The sequence below is a fragment of the Pongo abelii genome, chromosome 17, assembly GCF_028885655.2.
Source record: "Pongo abelii isolate AG06213 chromosome 17, NHGRI_mPonAbe1-v2.0_pri, whole genome shotgun sequence".
Taxonomy (NCBI): domain Eukaryota; kingdom Metazoa; phylum Chordata; class Mammalia; order Primates; family Hominidae; genus Pongo; species Pongo abelii.
The window spans coordinates 78,315,216-78,337,722 of NC_072002.2; the positions used below are offsets into that span (position 1 = coordinate 78,315,216).

The following is a 22,507-nucleotide window of genomic DNA, read 5'->3' on the forward strand; positions in this document are numbered from 1 at the left end:
TTACACTCTTAAAAATTACTGAGGACCCCAAAGAACTGTTTCTTTAAAAAAATGTAGATTATATTATCACTATTTACCAAACTAGAAATTAAAACCAGACACATTTTGAAATGTTCATTTACTAATTTATTAAAATAATATAACCATTAAATACTAATATGAATAATATATATATTTAAAAAAATTTTCTAAAGTGAAAAAATATAATGAGAAGAGTGATATTGTTTTTCATTTTTGCAAATCTTCTTAATATTTGGCTTAATAGAAGGGATGTCATATAGCCTCTGGAAAACTCTGCTGTCCATTAGAGATTGAGAATGATAATGTCTTAGTATTATTATGAGAATAGTTTTAACCTCATGGACCTCCTGAAAGGCTGTTAGGGACTGCCAGGAGTCAAGACACAACACTTTGGAAGTTGCTGTGTTAGAATTAAAGAGCTCTGAGATGTGACAAGATGCCTAGTTGCTGCTATATCCACTTTACCAGGCTACATATTTTGAAACTGTTCCCTCTTTTCTTTAACTCCCATATTACTTGTTATACCACTCACATGTCTTGGGCAGCTCTGTATTCTAGTTATTTGTCTACATATCTGCCCAAAGAGACTATGAGCTTAGAGAAGGAGGAGGTCCACTGATCCTTGTAACACTCTGGGTAGTGTCTTACACACAGATGCGTACAAGAACACACACAATAACCGCTGCTGTTTGTTAAGCATTGTTATGTGCTGGGTGTCCTGCAAACATCACTTAACTCTAAGGGTTTTCTAGCACTTCTATCACAAAGCACCACAAACCAGCAGCCTAAAGCAACAGAAACTTTATTCACCCACAGGCTTGGAGGCCAGTACTTTGAAATGACGATGTCGGCAGGGTCATGCTGTCTCCGAAGGCTCCAGGGGAGAATGTTCCACGACTTTCTCTTGTTTTCTGGTGTTGCCAGCAGTTCTTAGCATCCTTTGGCTTGTGGAAGCATCCCTCCAATCTCTGCCTCCATTGCCATATGGGTGAAGACATTTGTGTCTTCACATCTTCCCTCTGTGTATGTCTGTTTCTGTGTCTCTTCTCTTATTCCTTTAAGGACACCAGTCATATTGGATTAGGGCTCACCTAACTCCAATATAACTTCATCTTAACTAATTATATATTAGTTAAGAAATCGGAAATACCCTGTTTCCACATAAGGTCACATTCACAGGTAATGGGGATTAGGACTTAACATATCTTTTTGGGGGACACAATTCAACCCATAACACTTACTAAATATTAAACTGAACCATGCAAAACTGCTGTAATTTGACTGTTTTTGTTTTATAAAAATTTTAACTTTGTCATTTAACTGAAATCCTAGTGGAAACAATATGTGATAAATAAAACCAACTGATGTTGATTAGTGCTGTCAACTTTTCAGACATATGCTGGAGAAGAGGTGTGACCACTGGGCTCCCCACAATGGCCACTGTGGCTGAGCAGGCCCAAGACTGCAGAGTCTAGGCAGAGCTGGACACACAGAGGACCTCATATGCCTTTGGACATTTGCCTGGAAGTTTCTTCACAATTGATCTTACTTTTGAATTTACAGAAAGTTCCTTGTTTCTTCTGAGACAATTACTTTGTTTAAATAGAATTCTTATAGTGTTGGCAGAATGCAGTTGAGAAGACGTTAAAGATGCTTTAGAAATTAACCACTCCCTTGTCCTTGCTTCCAGGCCTGCAATGGATGCCCTGCAACTAGCAAATTCAGCTTTTGCTGTTGATCTGTTCAAACAACTATGTGAAAAGGAGCCACTGGGCAATGTCCTCTTCTCTCCAATCTGTCTCTCCACCTCTCTGTCACTTGCTCAAGTGGGTGCTAAAGGTGACACTGCAAATGAAATTGGACAGGTAAGCCCCAAACCTTGTTTCTACTTTAAGGGGGAATACAGTTATTAGAACCCATAGGCAGTGCCTATGGAAAAAAGGAATGTAGACTTTGTGGCCAGAATTGGTCAAGATTCAGAATTGTGCCATTCCAGGACTCTCTTAATCTTTTTTTTTTTTTTTTTTTTTTTTGAGACAGGGTCCCACTGTGTCACCCAGGCTGGAGTGCAGTGGTGTGATCTTGGCTCACTGCAGCCTCCAGTTTTAAGCGATTGTTGTGCCTCAGCTTTCCGAGTAGCTGGAATGACAGGCACGTACCACAACACCCAACTAATTTTTGTATTTTTAGTAGAGACAGGGTTTCACCATGTGGCCAGGCTGGTCTCGAACTCCTGACTTCAGGTGATCCACCTGCCTCGGCCTCCCAAAGTGCTGGGATTACAGGCATCTTAATCTATTTTTAAATGTGAAAGCTCGCTTGTAGGTAATGCAACTCACATTTGGGACAGGCACCAGGCTGTGATGGAGAACCTGGAGATCTGCTGGGTAATCACAGCTTTTTCATTCTGACTTATAATATTTTTAATTTACAATGGTTTTACTGATATGTAACCTCATCATAAATCAAGGAGCATCTGTATCGTTTTAGGGTTTCTTTCTGGCTATGGTTATCTAGTTTCATAAAGTTCTTAGACCTTCAAATGAGATGATTTTCCTGATTGTTCCATTTTAAGTCCTCATGTACTTTAGATAATAGGTGAATGTTCTTCTAATTCTATTTCATTATTACTCTTATGCTAATCATTCTAGGTTCAATAGAATTTCTTTTCTATTAGCTCATAAGCATTTAAAAAGGCAACACCTTCTTGTATTCATGTGCCCAGAAAGTATAGCCCATAAGAGTTATTTAGGTAAGGATGAAGAATTTACACTTGGGACTTGAAGCAGCTTCACTCCTGCGAAGAGGAGATGTATCTTCTCATCAAGCCACATCTCTGAACTGCACAAGTCCACTATCCCTACTCAATCTCCCATTCCTCATTTCTCATCTACCATTAGAAAAAGGCCAAAGAAGGAGAACTTCCAGGTAGTGGGTCTGTTCCTCAGTAATTCCTCAAGATCTTCTCAGTATATGCAACTGGTTCCCCAGCAGTAGTTACCTGGGATCTTAAATTTTCTGGTCTCCTTCATCCATCTTTAAGCATGAGAGTTATGCACTGTCTGGGACCAGCATTTGACCCTGCAATGCTGAGACTATGTAATTCACTGGGACAATGTGCCAATTTGGCAGCGTTCGTTATCTGGGTTGTGGAATCACAGCATGGCCATTATGAGTTATGGAGCGAGGAGGGTATCATCTTATGCTGACGTTACATGTAGTGGTGTTGCAAGGCAGAAAAGATGCTGGACTATTGGTTGGACCAAAAAAAAAAAAAAAAAAAAGGAACAAAATACAATGATTTAAGCCCTCCAAATGATAGATAGTATCCTGGTTTTAAATGGCTTACAATATTATTACAAGAATAATTAACAGTTTGAATCCGTATAATATTTTACGTGTTTTACATATAAGTAATCCTCATAACAACTCAGGAAAGCAGGTATTTTCAGCCCATTTTATGGAGAGGAAAGGAGGCTCTGAAGAGTTAGAGAAGAGTTGGTGAAGGCTGGGATTCACAGGCAAGGCCATCTGACTCTAGCCCGCCCAGGGCAGCCCACCATTTATTGTAGCTGCCCATCAGAAATGACACATCTATTTACCTGGCATTTGCTAAAGCACCCAGAGGGACTAGACAGACTCTGGCTAGATGCACTTGTCCTGAAATCTGATTCCTGCCTGATGATGGTGTCTCTTGTATTAATCTCTCTCTCTGGTCTCTGAATTGGATAGAAATTATAACCCAGCTTCATTGTTCTCCAAGTTTGGCAATCCTTCTGTGTGAGTATTAAGTGCATCACTTTGAAGAAAGGACAAATGTTCTCAATGGTTGATTTGGAAGAGTACCTTTATGGTAGTGTTTCTTAATGGGGACAATTTGTCCTCCCCTTCCCACTCTGGGATAATCTGGCAATGTCTGGAGACATTTTGGGTTCTCACAAATAGGGGGAGGATGCCACTGGCATCTAGTAGGTCAGGGATGCTGCTAAGCATCCTGCAGTGCCCAGAACAGCCCCACAAAGACTCATCCAGCCTGAATGTCAATAGCGCTGAGGTTGAGGAGCCTTACTTTACGGGAACTAGGCAGGAGGATTCTGTATGCCCAAGGACGTTGGTCATTACCACGTGTCCACTTTACTGCAGCACCATTCAGAGGCAATGCTTTTTGGATAATGGATTTTTCTGTTAACAGGTTCTTCATTTTGAAAATGTCAAAGATGTGCCCTTTGGATTTCAAACAGTAACATCGGATGTAAACAAACTTAGTTCCTTTTACTCACTGAAACTAATCAAGCGGCTCTATGTAGACAAATCTCTGAATCTTTCTACAGTAAGTTGTTTAAAGCAAGTAGCAAGACTTAACTTTTTACAAGGAGTGGCATTTTCATGTTGTTAGACCTACAACTTTTTTTCAGTGAAATTCATTTCTAGGATGTTCACTTGTGATTTGAGGCTTTAAATAAATAAATCCTAGTGGAGAGGTTGAGTATAGTGGGAATCAATTGCAGTCACATCTTCTAACTCAAAATATAGAGAAGCTTATGGGCTTTCCTTTTCCCTCTCAAATAAATCTTATCCTTTCTTTTACTTTCCTCTGAGAGAATGGAGAACAGAGTAATTAACTCTCTAATAAATGTAGCTCCACAGAGTGTAAGACAGCTCATGATTTAAACTTCTTTCTCCTTAAAGAGCAGGGCATATGGCCTGGGACAATGTTTTAAGCTCTCCACCTCATTTTTTTATACACACAAAGTTCTTCTGATGTTTCTCAAAATCAGTAAGAAAAATAATAACTATGAATTCACAATTTTCATCAGTCACAAATTAGTTTTGTTGGCTGGGCTGGTCAGATGGGGATCTCCACAGGCAGCTCTGGTTATTTAAGTTTAGCCATTGCTCTAAGGAATCATACAAACAACACTATGGTACCCATTGTTGTAATATTTTAAAAATCTGTATTTGAAACACACAGACAATATTCTAGACTACATGAAGGTTCCCTCTGTACTTCAGTAATACAGAGTTGATTTAGTTCCTGTTTGGATGGTCAGAATTTCAAGCTTTCCAAATCTAAAAGCTAGACTACCAGCTTTTAAATATTTTACCATGATTTTGCAACTTTCTGCAGTAGGTATTTTTGTGGTTAAGATCTTTTGAGGACGTGGGTTACTAGATATTGTGAGTATATTTTTTGTTGCTTAAAGATACATATACACAACCATTTTCTTCCAACAATCATCTGAAGAATTAAAAAAAAAAAAACTGAGATGTGAGTTGAAGCCTGAGCATATAGAATTTCTAGAAGCTCCCTAAATGATCATTAAAGAGACAATTAACACATTTTTATTGCTGGCAGCGAGGACAATGGAGGCCCTTCTTCATCTGGCTGAGGCTTTCTAATGTTTTCAGGTGAGATTGGTTCTCTCAGTCAATGGTGACAGTGAGTCCCAAGGTTGATTTGCAATCAACTGAAGCTAAGTTAATTGGCTAAGGCTGAAGCTGCTCTGAAGAAATTCAATAAGCCCTGTGCTTGGAAGTGAACTGACATGACACTGAATCAAGTTATATTTAGTTTGGTTGAACTTCCATGCTACATCTGGAATGATCTTAACCAGACTAGGAGTTGTAAAGTTTTTTTTCTTTTTTTTTCCTTTGAGATGGAGTCTTGCTCTGTTGCCCAGGCTGGGGTGCAGTGGCATGATCTCGGCTCATTACAAAAGATTTTTTAAAGGACTGCTTTCCATTGCTCCTGCTAGGTGCACAGCATCTGCAAATTTACTAGTTAAAGGTCCAAACAAGTGTGGTCTGTGGAGGATCTCTTGCATCAGAACTATCTACGTGTTAAAAGGGCAAGTTCTTCAGGCCCTTTTAACACCCAGGTAGTTCTGATTGAACTCAGGTAGTTCTGATTGTCAAGGTGGGAATGGGGTTTAGGGTTGCACATTTTAAATAAGCATTAGAATAAGAACTCCTGCTATGTTCTCCACTGCATTGTGTTTCCAACCTTAATTTACAGATGGCACACCTGGAAATTTTGTTAAAATGCATTCTGATTCAGTATGTCTGGGGTGGGGTCTGAGATTCTTCATTTCTAACAAGGTCTCAGGTGACGCTGTACACCACCTTGGACCACAGTTTGAGTAGCAAGGGTCTACAGGATATTTAGTTCAGCAAGGACAAGAGTTTTCTGCTCATAATTCTCTTTTCTATACATTTCCTATATTCTAATATATATGTATCTGTAGACATACAACATTTTCATGTTTCTGAAATTAGAACCCATAAGAGAATTGGGTATATTTAACATAGTGTCTCTTTTGTTTTCCCCAAAGCTGATATTAAATTGATAGATGCATTTAATAATTGAAATTGTCTTATAATTGAAAAAAATGAAACATTCAATACAAAGAAATTCACTGACTTCTACATGAGGTTTCAGTTCACATAGTGTTACCAATTTTGAAAGTGTACATATAGCAGTTGATGTTTAATAATCCTTTTGTTAGAAGAGAATAACTATGCAATAGCTTGACTACAGACTCTGATTTTATGAACTGCATGTTTTTCAGGAGTTCATCAGCTCTACGAAGAGACCCTATGCAAAGGAACTGGAAACTGTTGACTTCAAAGATAAACTGGAAGAAACGAAAGGTCAGATCAACAACTCAATTAAGGATCTCACAGATGGTAAGTACCCTTTAATTGTTCTGCTATCAATCACCAACTAAACAGGGCCTTCCATCTCATAAATGCTTGCTCCAAGGATAAAAAAAACATCTGGAGGATTCTCTGGATATTTTTACTACACAAGCTAAATTCTTTCCCTTCAAGCCATGTAAACAACTTGGATTTCTGGGCAATTCTTGTATCATCTCATCACTTGGTAGAAACTGTTGGTGCTTCAGTGTTAGTCTACTTTGTCTTGCTCTCTGACGAGCTGTCACAGGCCCTAGTGGAATCCTAGCTGCGCCTCTAACAAAATATGACTTTGGGCCAATCATGAGGCCATTTTTCAGTCTGGAAATAGAGGGACTGGATTATAACTTCATGATCCCCGAGGCCCCTTTCAGCTGACAAATTTTACAAATTTGTTAAGGAAAAAGGGACATAGGCAACATATGCATAAGAAAACCGGCCGGACGCGGTCGCTCACGCCTGTAATCCCAGCACTTTGGGAGGCCGAGGCGGGCGGATCACAAGGTCAGGAGATCGAGACCATCCTGGCTAACACGGTGAAACCCCGTCTCTACTAAAAATACAAAAAATTAGCCAGGCGTGGTGGTGGGTGCCTGTAGTCCCAGCTACTCGGGAGGCTGAGGCAGGAGAATGGCGTGGACCCGGGAGGCGGAGCTTGCAGTGAGCAGAGATCGCGCCACTGCACTCCAGCCTGGGAGACAGAGCGAGACTCTGTCTTAAAAAAAAAAAAAAAGAAAACCAAACAAAACAAAACCGTAGTGTCAGTTTGTCCTCGGTGCCGCAGCTCCCCATGCTGGTCGTTCCTCTGATAGCCCCGGGGTCCAAGAAGCTCCTAACCTGTTCTTCTCCAGCTCAGTGCTTCCCCTAGGCGTCTCCTTCGTCGGACTCCTCGTCCCTCCCTTAAAATTGCTGGTGAGTCGTCTTCCTTGCTGGAAAAGAATTAGGGTTATGATGATTTTGAGGGCAAATCAGTGACTTTGTCCCCCTCCCCAGTGGATATATTTATAATTGCATCTGGAGGGACCCGTTGGGAGGCCGAATCTAGTCATGAAAGAATGAAGCCTGGGCAGTCGCTGCTGTCTAGGGACGGATACACTTCCGGGGCAAGGGAGACCCACTTCCTGCGAGAATGACTAGCGCCTCCAGCTGCTCTCTCTCTGTACTGACTGAGGAAGTTCTAACAGAACAGTAACTGCAGGATGAGAACATGGAAAGAACAGGGTCTCTGGAGTCATTCAGCACCTAGGTTCAAATCCAGACACTGGTACTTACTAACTGATATTTGGACACAAAGCTTCAATTTACTGAACTGTAAAATGAGGCACATGTTACCTGATTTAATTTTTAAAATTGTATTATATTGTGTTTTATTTCAATAGGTTTTGGGGAACAGGTGGTTTTTGGTTACATGGATAAGCTCTTTAGTGGTTACTTCTGAGATTTTGGTGTACCCATCACCCAAGCAGTGTACACTGTATGCAATGTGTAGTCTTCTATCCCTCACCTCCTTCCACTCTTCCCCCACTCCACAAAGTCCATTATGTCATTATTATGCCTTTGCATCCTCATAGCTTAGCTCCCACTTATAAGTGAGAACAGAAAATGTTTGGTTTTCCATTCCTAAGTTACTTCACTTAGAATAATGGTCTTCAGACCAGGCATGGTGGCTCATGCCATAATCCCAGCACTTTGGGAGGCCAAGGCAGGTGGATCACCTGAGGTCAGGAGCTCAGGACCAGTCTGGCCAACATGGTGAAACCCCGTCTTTACTAAAAATACAAAAATCAGCTGGGCATGGTGTCACGCACCTGTAGTCCCAGCTACTTGGGAGGCTGAGGCAGGATAATCGCTTGAACCTGGGAGGCGGAGGTTGCAATGAGCTGAGATTGCGCCGTTGCACTCCAGCCTGGGTGAGAAGAGAGAAACTGCATCTCCCAAAAAAATAAAAAAATAAAAAATAAAGAATAATGGTCTTCAGCTCCATCTAGGTTGCTGTGAATGCCATTCTTTCTTTCTTTTTTTTTTTTTTGAGACAGAATGTTGCTCTGTCACCCAGGTTGGAGTGCAGCGGCACGATCTTGGTTTACTGTAACCTCCGCCTCCCAGGTTCAAGGGGTTCTCCTGTCTCAGCCTCCCAAGTAGCTGGGACTACAGGTGCATGCCATTACGCCCAGCTAATCTTTGTATTTTTAGTAGAGATGGGGTTTCACCATGTTGGCCAGGCTGGTCTCAAACTCCTGACCTCAGGTGATCCGCCTGCCTCAGCCTCCCAAAGTGCTGGGATTACAGATGTCAGCCACTGCATCCAGCCATGAAAACACTTCTGAATTTGAAATGGGAGGCTCAGGATTGAAGTTGAAGCTCTGTCATTTACCGGCTCCCACACTTCTTTGTTCTTCAGGTTTCTTCAACAACACTAATATATATTCAACATATTATATAGCGTTGGCAGGACCAGTTACATAATTTGCATGGTCCAAGGCAAAAGTAAAAATGCTGGGCCTCTTGTTTAAACATTTATTAAGAATTTTGAGGTGGTGACAGCTGAACATTAAACCAAGTGCAGGGTCCTTCACACAGGGGTCACAGGCCTGTGAAGTGGGCCCTGAACATTGGTCTGAAAATTGGAGATTAGGTAAATGAAAACCCTTTATAAAAAACCTGTGGGCTATTCAAATGTGAGGAGTTCTTTTTATTAAGGGATCACTCCCCTTGAATTGTTTTGGCTGTTGGGATTTAGCTTTATAATAACTGCAATTGTGATTGAGCCCTATGGTGATTACAGTTGACCTTGAGGCAATCAGCCTGCCCTCAAGGAGTGCAATTGAGAGAGTGGATGGAGAGCTGTGGGGTGAAGGGGAGAACCTTCAGACATGCTTTCCAGCTGAGGAAACTAGAACAGCTCCTTGGCCTTTCTGAGCCTCAGTTTACTGCACTGTAAAATGGAGATAATGATCTTTGCCTTATAGGACCATTGTGAAAAGACTGAGATAATATATGTGAAATTCTGCCATAAAGAAAGTGATTACGTATTTTCATTCAAGAGCACAGGCTTTGGAGTCAGAAAGAGCTGGCTTTGAATCCTGAATCCACCCTTGTTTGTATATCATCCTCAGAAAGTGACTTATCATCACTGAGTCTCAGCTTCCTCATTCGTAAAGTAGGAAGAAATATATATCATGTGTATCGAATAGCTTGTATACTGCCTGACACAGAATAGGCATTCAGAATGGTAGCTGTGCTTTCCTTCTTATTTCTCTTCCTTTCTTCCCCGCTCCTTCATTCTCCTCTGCTGACCTCTTTGGTAGATCTGGTTGTGTCAAGGTAGAAGAAGAGAAAAGAGTCCTTCTGAAATTTGATGGTTGGAACTACCAGGCCTTACATGGTGTGACTCCATGAAGTGGTAAATACTCAGCGAATATGCATGTGAATTTCAGATGTAGTTTGGAAGAATAATTCTGCTACTTGTGTTTTCCTAAAATTGTTGCAGGCCACTTTGAGAACATTTTAGCTGACAACAGTGTGAACGACCAGACCAAAATCCTTGTGGTTAATGCTGCCTACTTTGTTGGCAAGTGGATGAAGAAATTTCCTGAATCAGAAACAAAAGAATGTCCTTTCAGAGTCAACAAGGTACGTGGGGCAGCATGTAGCAGTCAAAGGAGCCCAATTATAGATGTGAAAAATGATAGGGACAGAGTGGGGCATAAATCCATTCCAACGAGGAACCTGAGGGCATGGCCGGCAAAGTGCCTTTCCTGAGATGAACAGCTGGAAGGTAAGTGGTACAAAAAGAGCCAGAATCCAGAGGCCCTCGCTCCTCTTTTCCATAATGTCTTCAAGGATCTGAGCTGAGTGAAACTTTATAGAATTTATAACCCATCGAGGAAAGCTAAGTCACCGGCTGAAAAATAGCTACAAACATCTGAGAACTTTAGCAGAAAAGGAAAAGACCAAACTCTGTTATCAGAGGACTTTGGATTATCATGAAACCTTGACATCTAGGAATCTTGTTCCTGATTGATTAACTTCTCTAGCATCTCATTTCCTTATCTGTTGATAGTGAAGTATATTGTTCTGGGATTTTAATTTATAATTTATAAGATGCTTTGATGGCTGGGCGTGGTGGCTCACGCCTGTAATCCCATGGCTTTGGGAGGCCGAGGCAGGCAGATCACCTGAGGTCAGGAGTTGGAGACCAGCCTGGCCAACATGGTGAAACCCTGTCTCTACTAAAAATACAAAAATTAGCTGGGCATGGTCGTGGGTGCCTGTAATCTCAGCTACATGGGAGGCTGAGGCAGGAGAATCGCTTGACCCTGGGAGGCAGAGGTTGCAGTCAGCCGAGACTGCACCACTGCACTCCAGCCTGGGCAACAAGAGTGAAACTCCATCTCAAGAAAAACAAACAAACAAACAAACAAACAAAACCAGATGCTTTGAAGCACTTGTTGGCTGTGAAAAAACAAAGTATAGCTTACTCATTGGCATCACTGGAAATTATTATGGGAAGAATTAAGAGCCTGTTTTGCAGGCCAGTCTCATTGATACTGTTGAAGTAAATATGTTAAAATAATTAATAGAGGGTGGGCGCAGTGGCTCACGCCTGTAATCCCAGCACTTTGGGAAGTCGAGGCAGGCAGATCACGAGGTCAGGAGTTTGAGACCAGCCTGACTAACATGGTAAAACCCCATCTCTACTAAAAATACAAAAATTAGCTGGGCATGGTGGCATGTGCCTGTAATCCCAGCTGCTCAGAAGGCTGAGACAGGAGAATGGCTTGAACCCAGGAGGCAGAGGTTGCAGTGAGCTGAGATTGTGCCACTGTACTCCAGCCTGGGTGACAGAGTGAGACTCCATCAAAAAAAAAAAAAAAAAAAATGGGTAAAGTACCTCTTTTGTAAATGAGACCAAGGAACTGAGACTGGAAATTTGACCCATTTTATTGGAAAACCCAGAGATCTATATGATGATGTGATGTGGTCTCCGTGGGTGGGATCTGACTTGTGTTAGACTGGAAGCAGCACTTCAGTTAGTACAATACTTGAAGGTAGCTTAGTTACCTTGTAGCTCCGATGCATCAGTTCTAGTTTTCATGCTTCTCCCAGTACTTAGAGTACCTAGCATCAATATCTTGTTTTTGCCAAATATAGCAGCATCTTCTTAATGCTAGCGTCCATGAAGAAAAGCCCTGCAAGATACAATCTATGCCTGGGTTAGCTGGATGGCTTCCATTACTCTTTCTTTCTTTGTTCCAATGGAATTTTTATTCATGCTCTCCCCTGTCCCTTGCCAGAATGTACTTTTCCACAGTGCAATCTGTTTACTTACATAGATCCCCTACTAGCGCATGGGATTTTTAAGGTAGGGACAATGCGTTATTCACCTCAGTGTCTACAATTTCTGGCCAAGTCCCTAACACATCAGTAGGTGCTCAGCAGATTTGTTGAATGAATGATCAGTCCCTAAGGGTCAGTTTGTTTAAACAATCAATAGCAGACAAAACCTGACTGGCCTTTGGGACTACCATGGTTTCCTGTACGAGACCCATTGGGCATTTTCACTGGGAGAAGACAATGATGACTGTTACTGCTCCTTACTGACTCAAAATATCCATGGGTGCTGAGGGATGGGTAGGAGGTCCTCCTAACTTCCTGAGTTTAGCTTCCCAACTGCAGTGGTCTTCTCAAAGCTGACTGCAGAGACAGGATTGACCCTGCACACAAGAGGTCTGTCTGAGATTCTAGAGACATACCTTAGGCTCTTCACACTCTTGTGTTTTGCACACAGAGGTCCTTGAGTTTTAAGCATGGCTTTTTGACCTTCTCAGTATTGTCTTTTATCTGGAGTGGAAGTGGAACGTGACTTTACCCAGCCTCTACTGTGAATTAGGGAGGGGTGTTGGCCCCACTGGCCCTGACGGCATCCACACGGCCTTTGCTGTCATAGAGTGACCCTTCTGGCTCCTTTGATTAGTGATTGGCTCTCCTCTGTAGCAAGGGCTGGCAAAGGGTTCCTAACTCTGTTTAAGTGAAATCTGAAACAGGTTGCCAATGGTGCCTCTCTTCAAGACCCCAGAGCCAGCCTGGAAGGAATACCATGAAAATGTTGCAATAGTCAATGAGTACGACCACACTAAGGGTCGTACTTTTTTCATTAAGAAAGTATTAATGTGTGTTTTTTGAGAAGGGAGGAAGAATGTGTGCTATTCCTTTATTCTTGCTGTTAAATCATAAAGCTAGGTTATATAAGATCCTGGAAACTCAGCCTTTATGAACAGAATTAATAAGAGTTTGAAATGTCATTGATCTCTCAGTGTTTCACTTGATAAAGCAATAAAATGCTATTCACAGCTGCATGAGGCTACACCCTTCTTTTGAATGCTATTGCTTCTCCTTTGTTTTCTTTGAATTGCTTTGTCAACCCTAGAACTTTTTGAGTGACATTACTAAACCTTTTCTCATGCCCCGTGGTGTCTCCGGTAAGGGTTAGACTAAATTGGTGAAGTTATGTCATTAAAAGTTTAGTATAGTACTTATTCTGATAAAGATATCTATCCATATATATCTATATTAGTATATATGTTGTATTATATTTTCTGGGGTAGATAGTCTTTATTTGGTCCTCTTTTCAGAAGATATGTCTCAACATGTGTTTCAGAAAATAAAGTACCCATAGTCAGTGCCAATAAGTGAAATTGATGACAGTTTTTGGAGGCCACAACTATGTGCACATTCAGAAACTATGAGCAGTCTAACCTGTTGGAGATTTTTAGACAAATTTCTTTGGGAGGAATATATTTTAAGACAATATCCTCTTTAGGAGACATAAAGGGAAGAATTATCTGTTAACCTCCAAAGTAGTATGTTTTCCTATAATTCTGTTTTTGGTTACACATAGAGTTGAAGTCTTCCATTATTTATCAGCCAAATATTCAGTGAGCAACTACAAGCTGGGGTAGAAAATAAGAGTTTCTGCCTTGATTGTATTCTAGTTGGGGTGGGAAGTGGAAAGATAATCACTAGATAATATTTCTAACGCTGTAGCAAGTGTTAAAATAGAGCTATATACAAAAGTAAAATAAATAAGGTTTAGCTCTGCTGGAGAGAGGTATTGGGGGAGGTTCAGCTTAGTATTTGAAGATACCAGATGCAAGTTTACTGGAGTATTATCCTTGCAGGCTTGATATGAAGCTTGAAATTTCTCCCCAAAGAGATTTAGTTAACAGGCAAATATCCCATGGGAGGTATATGTCAATAGGTTATACAACATTACTGTCAGTCTTTTACATCTTAGCGTGAATTAATTTTCCTTCAGGAAATCAGTCATCTCTGGAGCAGAGACAGGAGGCCAGGTGTTAATAGGAGCAAAGAGAAGAAAAGGCCTGGGCAATGCTTGGAGAGAAAGACCTGAACGATCAGGCCCTTCCATGGGCTCCCTTTAAGAAGAGCAGGGCGAGACCAAGGGCTAAAGTTGGGAGACTGAAAAAATGCAGACCACCGGGGCATTACTTATTTCTCCAGCTCTGATCCGCTGTTGTACTAGGGGTCTAATCAGGCCTGTGTCTGCCTCCTTCTTGAATAGCCCAGAGAATTCATCTAAACAGCCTTCCTTCAGCAGCTCCCCACTTTAGGTGGCCAGATAGGAGTTCTAGACCAGGGTGTCTCCTGGGACATTGACACAGCAGCCAAGTTTATTGGTGCTGAGGCAGACACAGTTGGTGTGGCTGGTTCAGAGGCTAGCACTGGAACAGTGTTTGGCAGCTTGATCATTGGCTATGCCAGGAACCCATCTCTCAAACAGCAGCTCTTCTCATATGCCATTCTGGGCTTTGCCCTGTCTGAGGCCATGGATCTCTTCTGTTTGATGGTCGTCTTCCTTATCCTCTTTGCCATGTGAAGCTCTGTGGGGGTCACCTGCCTGTCCCTGCTGCTGTGACTCCACACCATTCCTGGTGCTAGGTTGTGCTAAACTTTACCATGGAACACAACGTTTCTGGAAAAAAAAAAAAAAAAAAGAGCAGGGCATACAGTGGAGCTCAAAGGTACTTAGAGATAATTTTAAAAAGACTTAGAGATAATTTTAAAGAACATTTTCCTTTTTAAAAATTATGCAATGCTCCAAGCATTCAGAAAATGATATAGAATAATAAAACAACACCCATATACCGATCAATCATCTTTTTGAACTTAATATTTTGCCTTAATTATTTCAGATATTTTAAAGAAAAAATATAACAACAGTTGCATTGCTTTGTATGTGTCCCTTCACTGCTCACTCCACTGTCCTGTTCCTCTTTCTTCCTCCCCAGTGGTAACCATTATTCTGAATTTACAATTTCTTCATTCTACTGACAAGAATACTGAGGCCTGGAGAGATTGAGTGATTTGCTCAAGGCCACAGAATCTGTTTATGTCACATTTGGGACTAAAAACCAAGGTTCTTATCTTCAATTCAGACTTTGTTCATTAGCTCAGATCTGAGTAGGTGGCAGTACAGTGGGGAGTGGGCAATTCAAACTAAAGACAGAGAGGTCACAACAAATATTGTTTTGTTCTGCTATGTGCTAAGTTTGTTGTTGTTATTGTTCTGTTTTGTTTTGAGACGGAGTCTCGCTCTGTTGCCCAGGCTGGAGTGAGTGCAATGGTACGATCTTGGCTTACACCAACTTCTGGCTCCCAGGCAAAAGCAATTCTCCTCCCTCAGTTTCCCAAGTAGCTGAGATTACAGGCATGTGCCACCAGCCTGGCTGACTTTTGTATTTTTAAGTAGAGACAAGGTTTCACCATGTTGGCCAGGCTGGTCTCGAACTCCTGACCTCAAGTGGTCTCCCAAGGTGCAGGATTACAGGCATGAGGCACCGCGCCCAGCCAGTTTTTGAAATTAGGTATTTGATTAGGAAAAGCCATATAAATGGTTATGTGGGTTTGCAGTAGAATTTACTTTCAAGTCAGCTCCACCAGGAATAGTTTAAAGATCTCATAGGCATCTGTAAAGAATAACAAACGTTGCCTGTATTTACAGCCATACAGTCTTATTTTTAAGGTTTGATCTATACAAATACAGTATTATATATACTTCATGTAATGTGTAACATGTAGATTATAAAGTATATGAATAACTTTTCAAAGGAACACAAACTCTTCACAGGACAGTCTCTGGTTTGGGTGCAATACGGTTTGGATCTCGGTGGCTGATGAATTATAAGCCGTAATAATCTGAGAGTGTGTCAAGAGCAAATCTGTGTATATATGTACATATATATTTATGTGTTTGCATATATATGTGTGTATATATGTGCATGTGTGTATATATGTATGGGGTATATATATAGTATGTATATATAAGTGTATGTATATATAGGTGTGTGTATATGTATATGTATGTATATATGTGTGTATATGTATGTATGCATATATATGTATATGTGTATATATAGGTGTATGTATATATGTATGTATGTCTGTATATATATAGGTGTAGGTATATATGTATTTGTGTCTGTATATATACATGTGGGTATATGTGTGTGTGTGTGTGTATATGCATATATATATATATATTTATGCATGTGTAAATTGAAAAGTAAGCAGTCCAAATTTTCCCTTTTACAGACAGACACCAAACCAGTGCAGATGATGAACATGGAGGCCACGTTCTGTATGGGAAACATTGACAGTATCAATTGTAAGATCATAGAGCTTCCTTTTCAAAATAAGCATCTCAGCATGTTCATCCTGCTACCCAAGGATGTGGAGGATGAGTCCACAGGCTTGGAGAAGGTAAGAAGAAGGCAGGTGCTCTCCACAAAGGCACCCCCTGCCTTGGCAAAGAGTTGTGTGAACAGGGCTGTGTGGGCTGTGAGAGCTGGGCCGGCAGCCCTCCCTTATTGCCACTGGCTCAGTCACCTCCAAGGGCCCATGGTTCTTTCTGGGGCCTTTCCTCCTTAATATTAACAACAGCCAACATTTATTTGGCACTTACAGTGTTCTAGGGACTGTGCTAAGTTGCCTACGTGCATTATCTCATTTAATTCTTACAGCAGGCTGATGAGTTAGAGACTGTTACCACACTCTTGTTTACCAGTGAGGGAGCTGAGGCACAGAGGGGTAGGTAACTGGTTAGATAATGAGTCAAGGGTGTGTGCAGGATCAGGATTTGGGCCCAGGTAGTTGGAGCCAGGTTCTCAACTGAAGGCTAGAGTGTCTTCCTCATCTCCTAGGCAGTAAGGCACTACGTTGCTATGCACTGCCAGGTCCACTATCATGTGACCTGATATCAAGCATACTCTCTCTTGCTCTTTCTTTTTTTTAAAAATTAGTAGATGTTATTTTTAGAGCAGCTTTATGCTTACAGAAAAATGAGCAGAAAGTACAAGGAGTTCCCATATACTCCCCTTCCCATCCCAGGCCTACAGTTTCACCTGTTATTAGCATCTTACATTAGTGTGGTATGTTTGTTACAATTGATGAGCCAATACTGACATATTACTATTATTATTATTATTATTGTTTTAGAGACAGGGTCTTGCTCCGTTGCCCAGGCTGGAGTGCAGTGGCATGATGGTAGCTCACTCTAACCTCAAACCCCTGGGCTCAAGTGATGCTCCTGCCTCAGCCTCCCAAGTAGCTAAAGGCACACAGCACTATGCCTGGCTTTTTTTTTTTTTGTAAAGGTGGGATCTCACTGTGTTGTCCAGGCTGGTCTTGAAATCCTGGCGTCAAGCAATCCTCAGCCTCAGCCTCCTGAAGTGCTAGGATTACAGGCATGAGCCACCACACCTGGCCTTCACAATTTATGTTACAGTTCACTCTTTGTGTTGTACATTTATGAGATTTTAATACGTATACATATATGCTCCAAAATTTTGAATTATGCAGATACTATTTTATGGTACACATTATATATAAGTATTTTATTTTATATGATAAGGGTTATTATATTATTTTATTTATATAGATTTTTAAGGCACGAAGTTTAAATAAGAGTAGCAGTTTTCCCTGCAGGTGAATGGAGTTTTAGCTTCCTCTCTGCTCCCTCGCCTCTGCTCAGCTGGCTGAGGCCTGTTCTCCTTTTAGTCCCTCCCTGGCTTCCTTTCTAGCTTCACCCCGCCTTGGCCTCAGCCCTCGGCCAGGAAGCAAGAAGGGGCTCTTTGAAGTCCGGGATCACTTGCTATATATCCACATGGGCCTCAGTGATTTGCTGACTTTCCAGAGGACCATCCAGTCTCCAGCTTGCTCCTTTGGTTGCCATTATGTTTTAGCCATCACTTTATTAACTGAATTATAATTCCTGTCCTTATTCTTCTTTGGTGCATTATTCTCTCTGTTTTTTCCTCTCTCCATTTGATGCTTTGATCTTTCAGCCATTATCCAGCTGTCTTGGATTTTACCTTTCGTTCTTAAAACACCCTCCAATAAGCATCAATTATTTTCTTCTTCTTCTTTTTATTTTTATTTCAATAATTTATTTTTCTTTTTTTAAATTATACTTTAAGTTTTAGGGTACATGTGCACAACGTGCAGGTTTGTTACATATGTATACATGTGCCATGTTGGTGTGCTGCACCCATTAACTCGTCATTTATATTAGGTATATCTCCTAATGCTATCCCTTACCCCTCCCCCCACCCCACAACAGGCCCCGGTGTGTGATGTTCCCCTTCCTGTTTCCAAGTGTTCTCATTGTTCAATTCCCACCTGTGAGTGAGAACATGCGGTGTTTGGTTTTTTGCCCTTGCAATAGTTTGCTGAGAATGATGGTTTCCAGCTTCATCCATGTCCCTAGAAAGGACATGAACTCATCATTTTTTATGGCTGCATAGTATTCCATGGTGTATATGGGCCACATTTTCTTAATCCAGTTTATCATTATTGGACATTTGGGTTGGTTCCAAGTCTTTGCTATTGTGAATAGTGTTCCAATAAACATACATGTGCATGTGTCTTTATAGCAGCATGATTTATAATCCTTTGGGTATATACCCAGTAATGGGATGGCTGGGTTAAATGGTATTTCTAGTTCTAGATCCTTGAGGAATCACCACATTGACTTCCACAATGGTTGAACTAGTTTACAGTCCCACCACCAGTGTAAAAGTGTTCCTATTTCTCCATATCCTCTCCAGCACCTGTTGTTTCCTGACTTTTTAAAGATCGCCATTCTAACTGGTGTGAGATGGTATCTCATTGTGGTTTTGATTTGCATTTCTCTGATGGCCAGTGATGATGAGCATTTTTTCATATGTCTTTTGGCTGCATAAATGTCTTATTTTGAGAAGTGTCTGTTCATATCCTTTGCCCACTTTTTGATGGGGTTGTTTGATTTTTTCTTGTAAATTTGTTTGAGTTCTTTGTAGATTCTGGATATTAGCCCTTTGCCAAATGAGTAGATTGCAAAAATTTTCTCCCATTTTGTAGGTTGCCTGTTCACTCTGATGGTAGTTTCTTTTGCTGTGCAGAAGCTCTTTAGTTTAATTAGATCCCATTTGTCAATTTTGGCTTTCGATTATTTTCTTCTTAAAGTATAGAACTAAAGAAAATGACCTTTTGAGTTTTGGAAATGATTTTTTTTTTTTTTTTTTTTTTTTTTTTTTTTTTTGAGATGGAGTCTCACTCTGTCACCCAGGCTGGAGTGCAGTGGCGCGATCTTGGCTCACTGCAAGCTCCGCCTCCCGGGTTCACACCATTCTCCTTCCTCAGCCTCCCGACTAGCTGGGACTACAGGTGCCTGCCACCACGCTTGGCTAATTTTTTGTATTTTTAGTAGAGACGGGGTTTCACTGTGTTAGCTAGGATGGTCTCGATCTCCTGACCTTGTGATCCACCCACCTCGGCTTCCCAAAGTGCTGGGATTACAGTCGTGAGCCACCACGCCCAGCCGCATCTCTCTCATTTTTTAAACCAGCTAAAATGGATGCATTCACTACCTATGACCCTAGGGCATGGCTCAGAGTTAGTTCAAATTCCCATTAAAAAAAAAAAGTAACTTTAGCTTTAATTTAATTTTCTAAATCTGATGCCATTCCCAGTACATGAATATTCTGGATTTCCTCCTAGAGCAATTACAATAAGCATTCAAGAAATATGTGTAAAAAGCTTTCTAATTTTATATTCATTTCACTATTGTGTATGCAACATCATAATCCAGGCATTTGTTTCTATAAATCTACTCTCTAACTTAAGGTTGGGTGTGGTGGCTCACATCTTTAATCCCAGCACTTTGGGAGGCTGAGGCTGGCACATCACTTGAAGCCAGGAGTTTGAGACCAGCTTGGCCAACATGATGAAACCCTGTCTCTACTACAAATACAAAAGAAAATTTAGCTGGGCATGGTGGAGTGTGCCTGTAATCCCAGCTACTTGAGAGGCTGAGGCACGAGAATTGCTTGAACCCAGGAGGCGGAGGTTGCCATGAGCCAAGATCACACCATTACAACTCCAGCCCGGGTGACAGAACAAGATTGTCTTAAAAAACCCAAACAAACAAACAAACAAACTACTCTCTAACTTAAAATGAAAAAACAGAACCCTGCCCTCATAAATTTCAGTGCACAGGGAACACTGTTATAGCCTGGGGAGGAGGAGGACACAGCTGGGTGGCTGCTGGGTCTCCTGAGTCACATACCAAAAACCTCTGGGCCATCTTTGATGTTCCACCCAGACTGCTTTGAAACTGGGCTTATAATAACACCTTATGTTTTCAATCAAGCCAAGTCTTTTACAATTGGAAATAAATAAAAATAATTTCTTTTCATTTTTGTCCTTCAGATTGAAAAACAACTCAACTCAGAGTCGCTGTCGCAGTGGACTAATCCCAGCACCATGGCCAATGCCAAGGTCAAACTCTCCATTCCAAAATTTAAGGTGGAAAAGGTGATTGATCCCAAGGCTAGTCTGGAAAATCTAGGGCTGAAACATATCTTCAGTGAAGACACATCTGATTTCTCTGGAATGTCAGAGACCAAGGGAGTGGCCCTATCAAATGTTATCCACAAAGTGTGCTTAGAAATAACTGAAGATGGTGGGGATTCCATAGAGGTGCCAGGAGCACGGATCCTGCAGCACAAGGATGAATTGAATGCTGACCATCCCTTTATTTACATCATCAGGCACAACAAAACTCGAAACATCATTTTCTTTGGCAAATTCTGTTCTCCTTAAATGGCATAGCCCACGTTAAGTCCTCCCTGACTTTTCTGTGGATGCCGATTTCTGTAAATTCTGCATCCAGAGATTCATTTTCTAGATACAATAAATTGCTAATGTTGCTGGATCAGGAAGCCGCCAGTACTTGTCATATGTAGCTTTCACACAGATAGACCTTTTTTTTTTTTCCAATTCTATCTTTTGTTTCCTTTTTCCCCATAAGACAATGACATATGCTTTTAACGAAAAGGAATCACCTTAGAGGAAAAATATTTATTTATTATTTGTCAAATTGTCTGGGGTAGTTGGCAGAAATACAGTCTTCCACAAAGAAAATTCCTAAAAGGAAGATTTGGAGGCTCTTCTTCCCAGTACTATGCCTTCCTTCTTTGGGATAGAGAATGTTCCAGACATTCTCGCTTCCCTGAAAGACTGAAGAAAGTGTGGTGCATGGGACTCACGAAACTGCCCTGGCTCCAGTGAAACTTGGGCACATGCTGAGGCTACTATAGGTCCAGAAGTCCTTATGTTAAACCCTGGCAGGCAGGTGTTTATTCAAATTCTGAATTTTGGGGCTTTGCAAAAGATAATATTTTACACACACTGTATGTTATAGAACTTCATGGATCAGATCTGGGGCAGCACCCTGTAAATCAACACCTTAATATGCTGCAACAAAATGTAGAATATTCAGACAAAATGGATACATAAAGACTAAGTAGCCCATAAGGGTTCAAATTTTACTGCCAAATGCATATGCCACCAACTTACAAAAACACTTTGTTCGCAGAGCTTTTCAGATTGTGGAATGTTGGATAAGGAATTATAGACCTCTAGTAGCTGAAATGCAAGACCCCAAGAGGAAGTTCAGATCTTAATACAAATTCACTTTCATTTTTGATAGCTGTCCCACCTGGTCATTTGGTTGGCACTAGACTGGTGGCAGGGGCTTCTAACTGACTCGCACAGGGATTCTCACAATAGCCAATATCAGAATTTGTGTTGAAGGAACTTGTCTCTTCGTCTAATGTGATAGCGGGAAAAGGAGAGGAAACTACTGCCTTTAGAAAATATAAGTAAAGCGATTAAAGTGCTCACATTACCTTGACACGTAGTTTTTCAGTCTATGGGTTTAGTTACTTTAGATGGCAAGCATGTAACTTATATTAATAGTAATTCGTAAAGTTGGTTGGATAAGCTATCCGTGTTGCAGGTTCATGGATTACTTCTCTATAAAAAATATATATTTACCCAAGATTTTGTGACATTTCTTCTCCCATCTCTTCCTTGCCATGCATTGTAAATAGGTTCTTCTTGTTCTGAGGTTCAATATTGAATTTCTCCTATGCTATTGACAATAAAATATTATTGAACTACATGTCTTGGCTTTTTTTTTTTTCATTAAGTTAGACTATTTTGAAATAGAACCAAGCCATTCATTTACAAAAGCATCCCTGAGGCAGGCAGATCACAAGGTCAAGAGATCGAGACCATCCTGGCCAACATGGTGAAACCCCATCTCTACTAAAAATACAAACATTAGCTGGGCATGGTGGCACGCACCTGTAGTCCCAGCTACTCAGGAGGCTGAGGCAGGAGAATCGCTTGAACCTGGGAGGTGGAGGTTGCAGTGAGCCGAGAG

The 22,507-nt window shown here is 41.1% G+C and overlaps 2 protein-coding genes and 1 long non-coding RNA gene across 3 annotated transcripts; 2 read left to right on the plus strand and 1 right to left on the minus strand.

The window, feature by feature from the left end:
• Positions 1 to 807: 807 nt before the first annotated feature.
• LOC129051687 (uncharacterized) lies at positions 808 to 7,898 on the minus strand. The gene is made up of 2 exons (XR_008516116.2): positions 7,555 to 7,898; positions 808 to 1,076 (listed from the first exon to the last, which is right to left on the minus strand). It is a non-coding gene; the product is annotated as an uncharacterized LOC129051687 (long non-coding RNA).
• On the plus strand, positions 1,719 to 20,992 carry SERPINB5 (serpin family B member 5). The gene is made up of 6 exons (XM_024236116.3): positions 1,719 to 1,886; positions 4,214 to 4,351; positions 6,591 to 6,708; positions 10,208 to 10,350; positions 16,333 to 16,500; positions 20,488 to 20,992. Exons 1-6 carry the CDS (start codon positions 1,719 to 1,721, stop codon positions 20,878 to 20,880), a joined length of 1,128 nt encoding a protein of 375 aa, XP_024091884.3. The 3' UTR covers positions 20,881 to 20,992.
• LOC100438813 (ATP synthase F(0) complex subunit C1, mitochondrial-like) lies at positions 14,190 to 14,617 on the plus strand. The gene is given in 2 exon segments (XM_054538213.2): positions 14,190 to 14,376; positions 14,379 to 14,617. Coding segments are annotated over 2 exon segments (408 nt in total). The 5' UTR covers positions 14,190 to 14,207.
• Positions 20,993 to 22,507: the final 1,515 nt, after the last annotated feature.

Bases quoted from the DNA above. Each gene is read 5' to 3' on its own strand.
- SERPINB5 (XM_024236116.3), top strand. From the start codon at position 1,719: ATGGATGCCCTGCAACTAGCAAATTCAGCTTTTGCTGTTGATCTGTTC. The intron at 10,351-16,332 runs GTACGTGGGGCA...TCCCTTTTACAG, and splicing joins GTCCTTTCAGAGTCAACAAG to ACAGACACCAAACCAGTGCA. The intron at 16,501-20,487 runs GTAAGAAGAAGG...TTTGTCCTTCAG, and splicing joins AGTCCACAGGCTTGGAGAAG to ATTGAAAAACAACTCAACTC.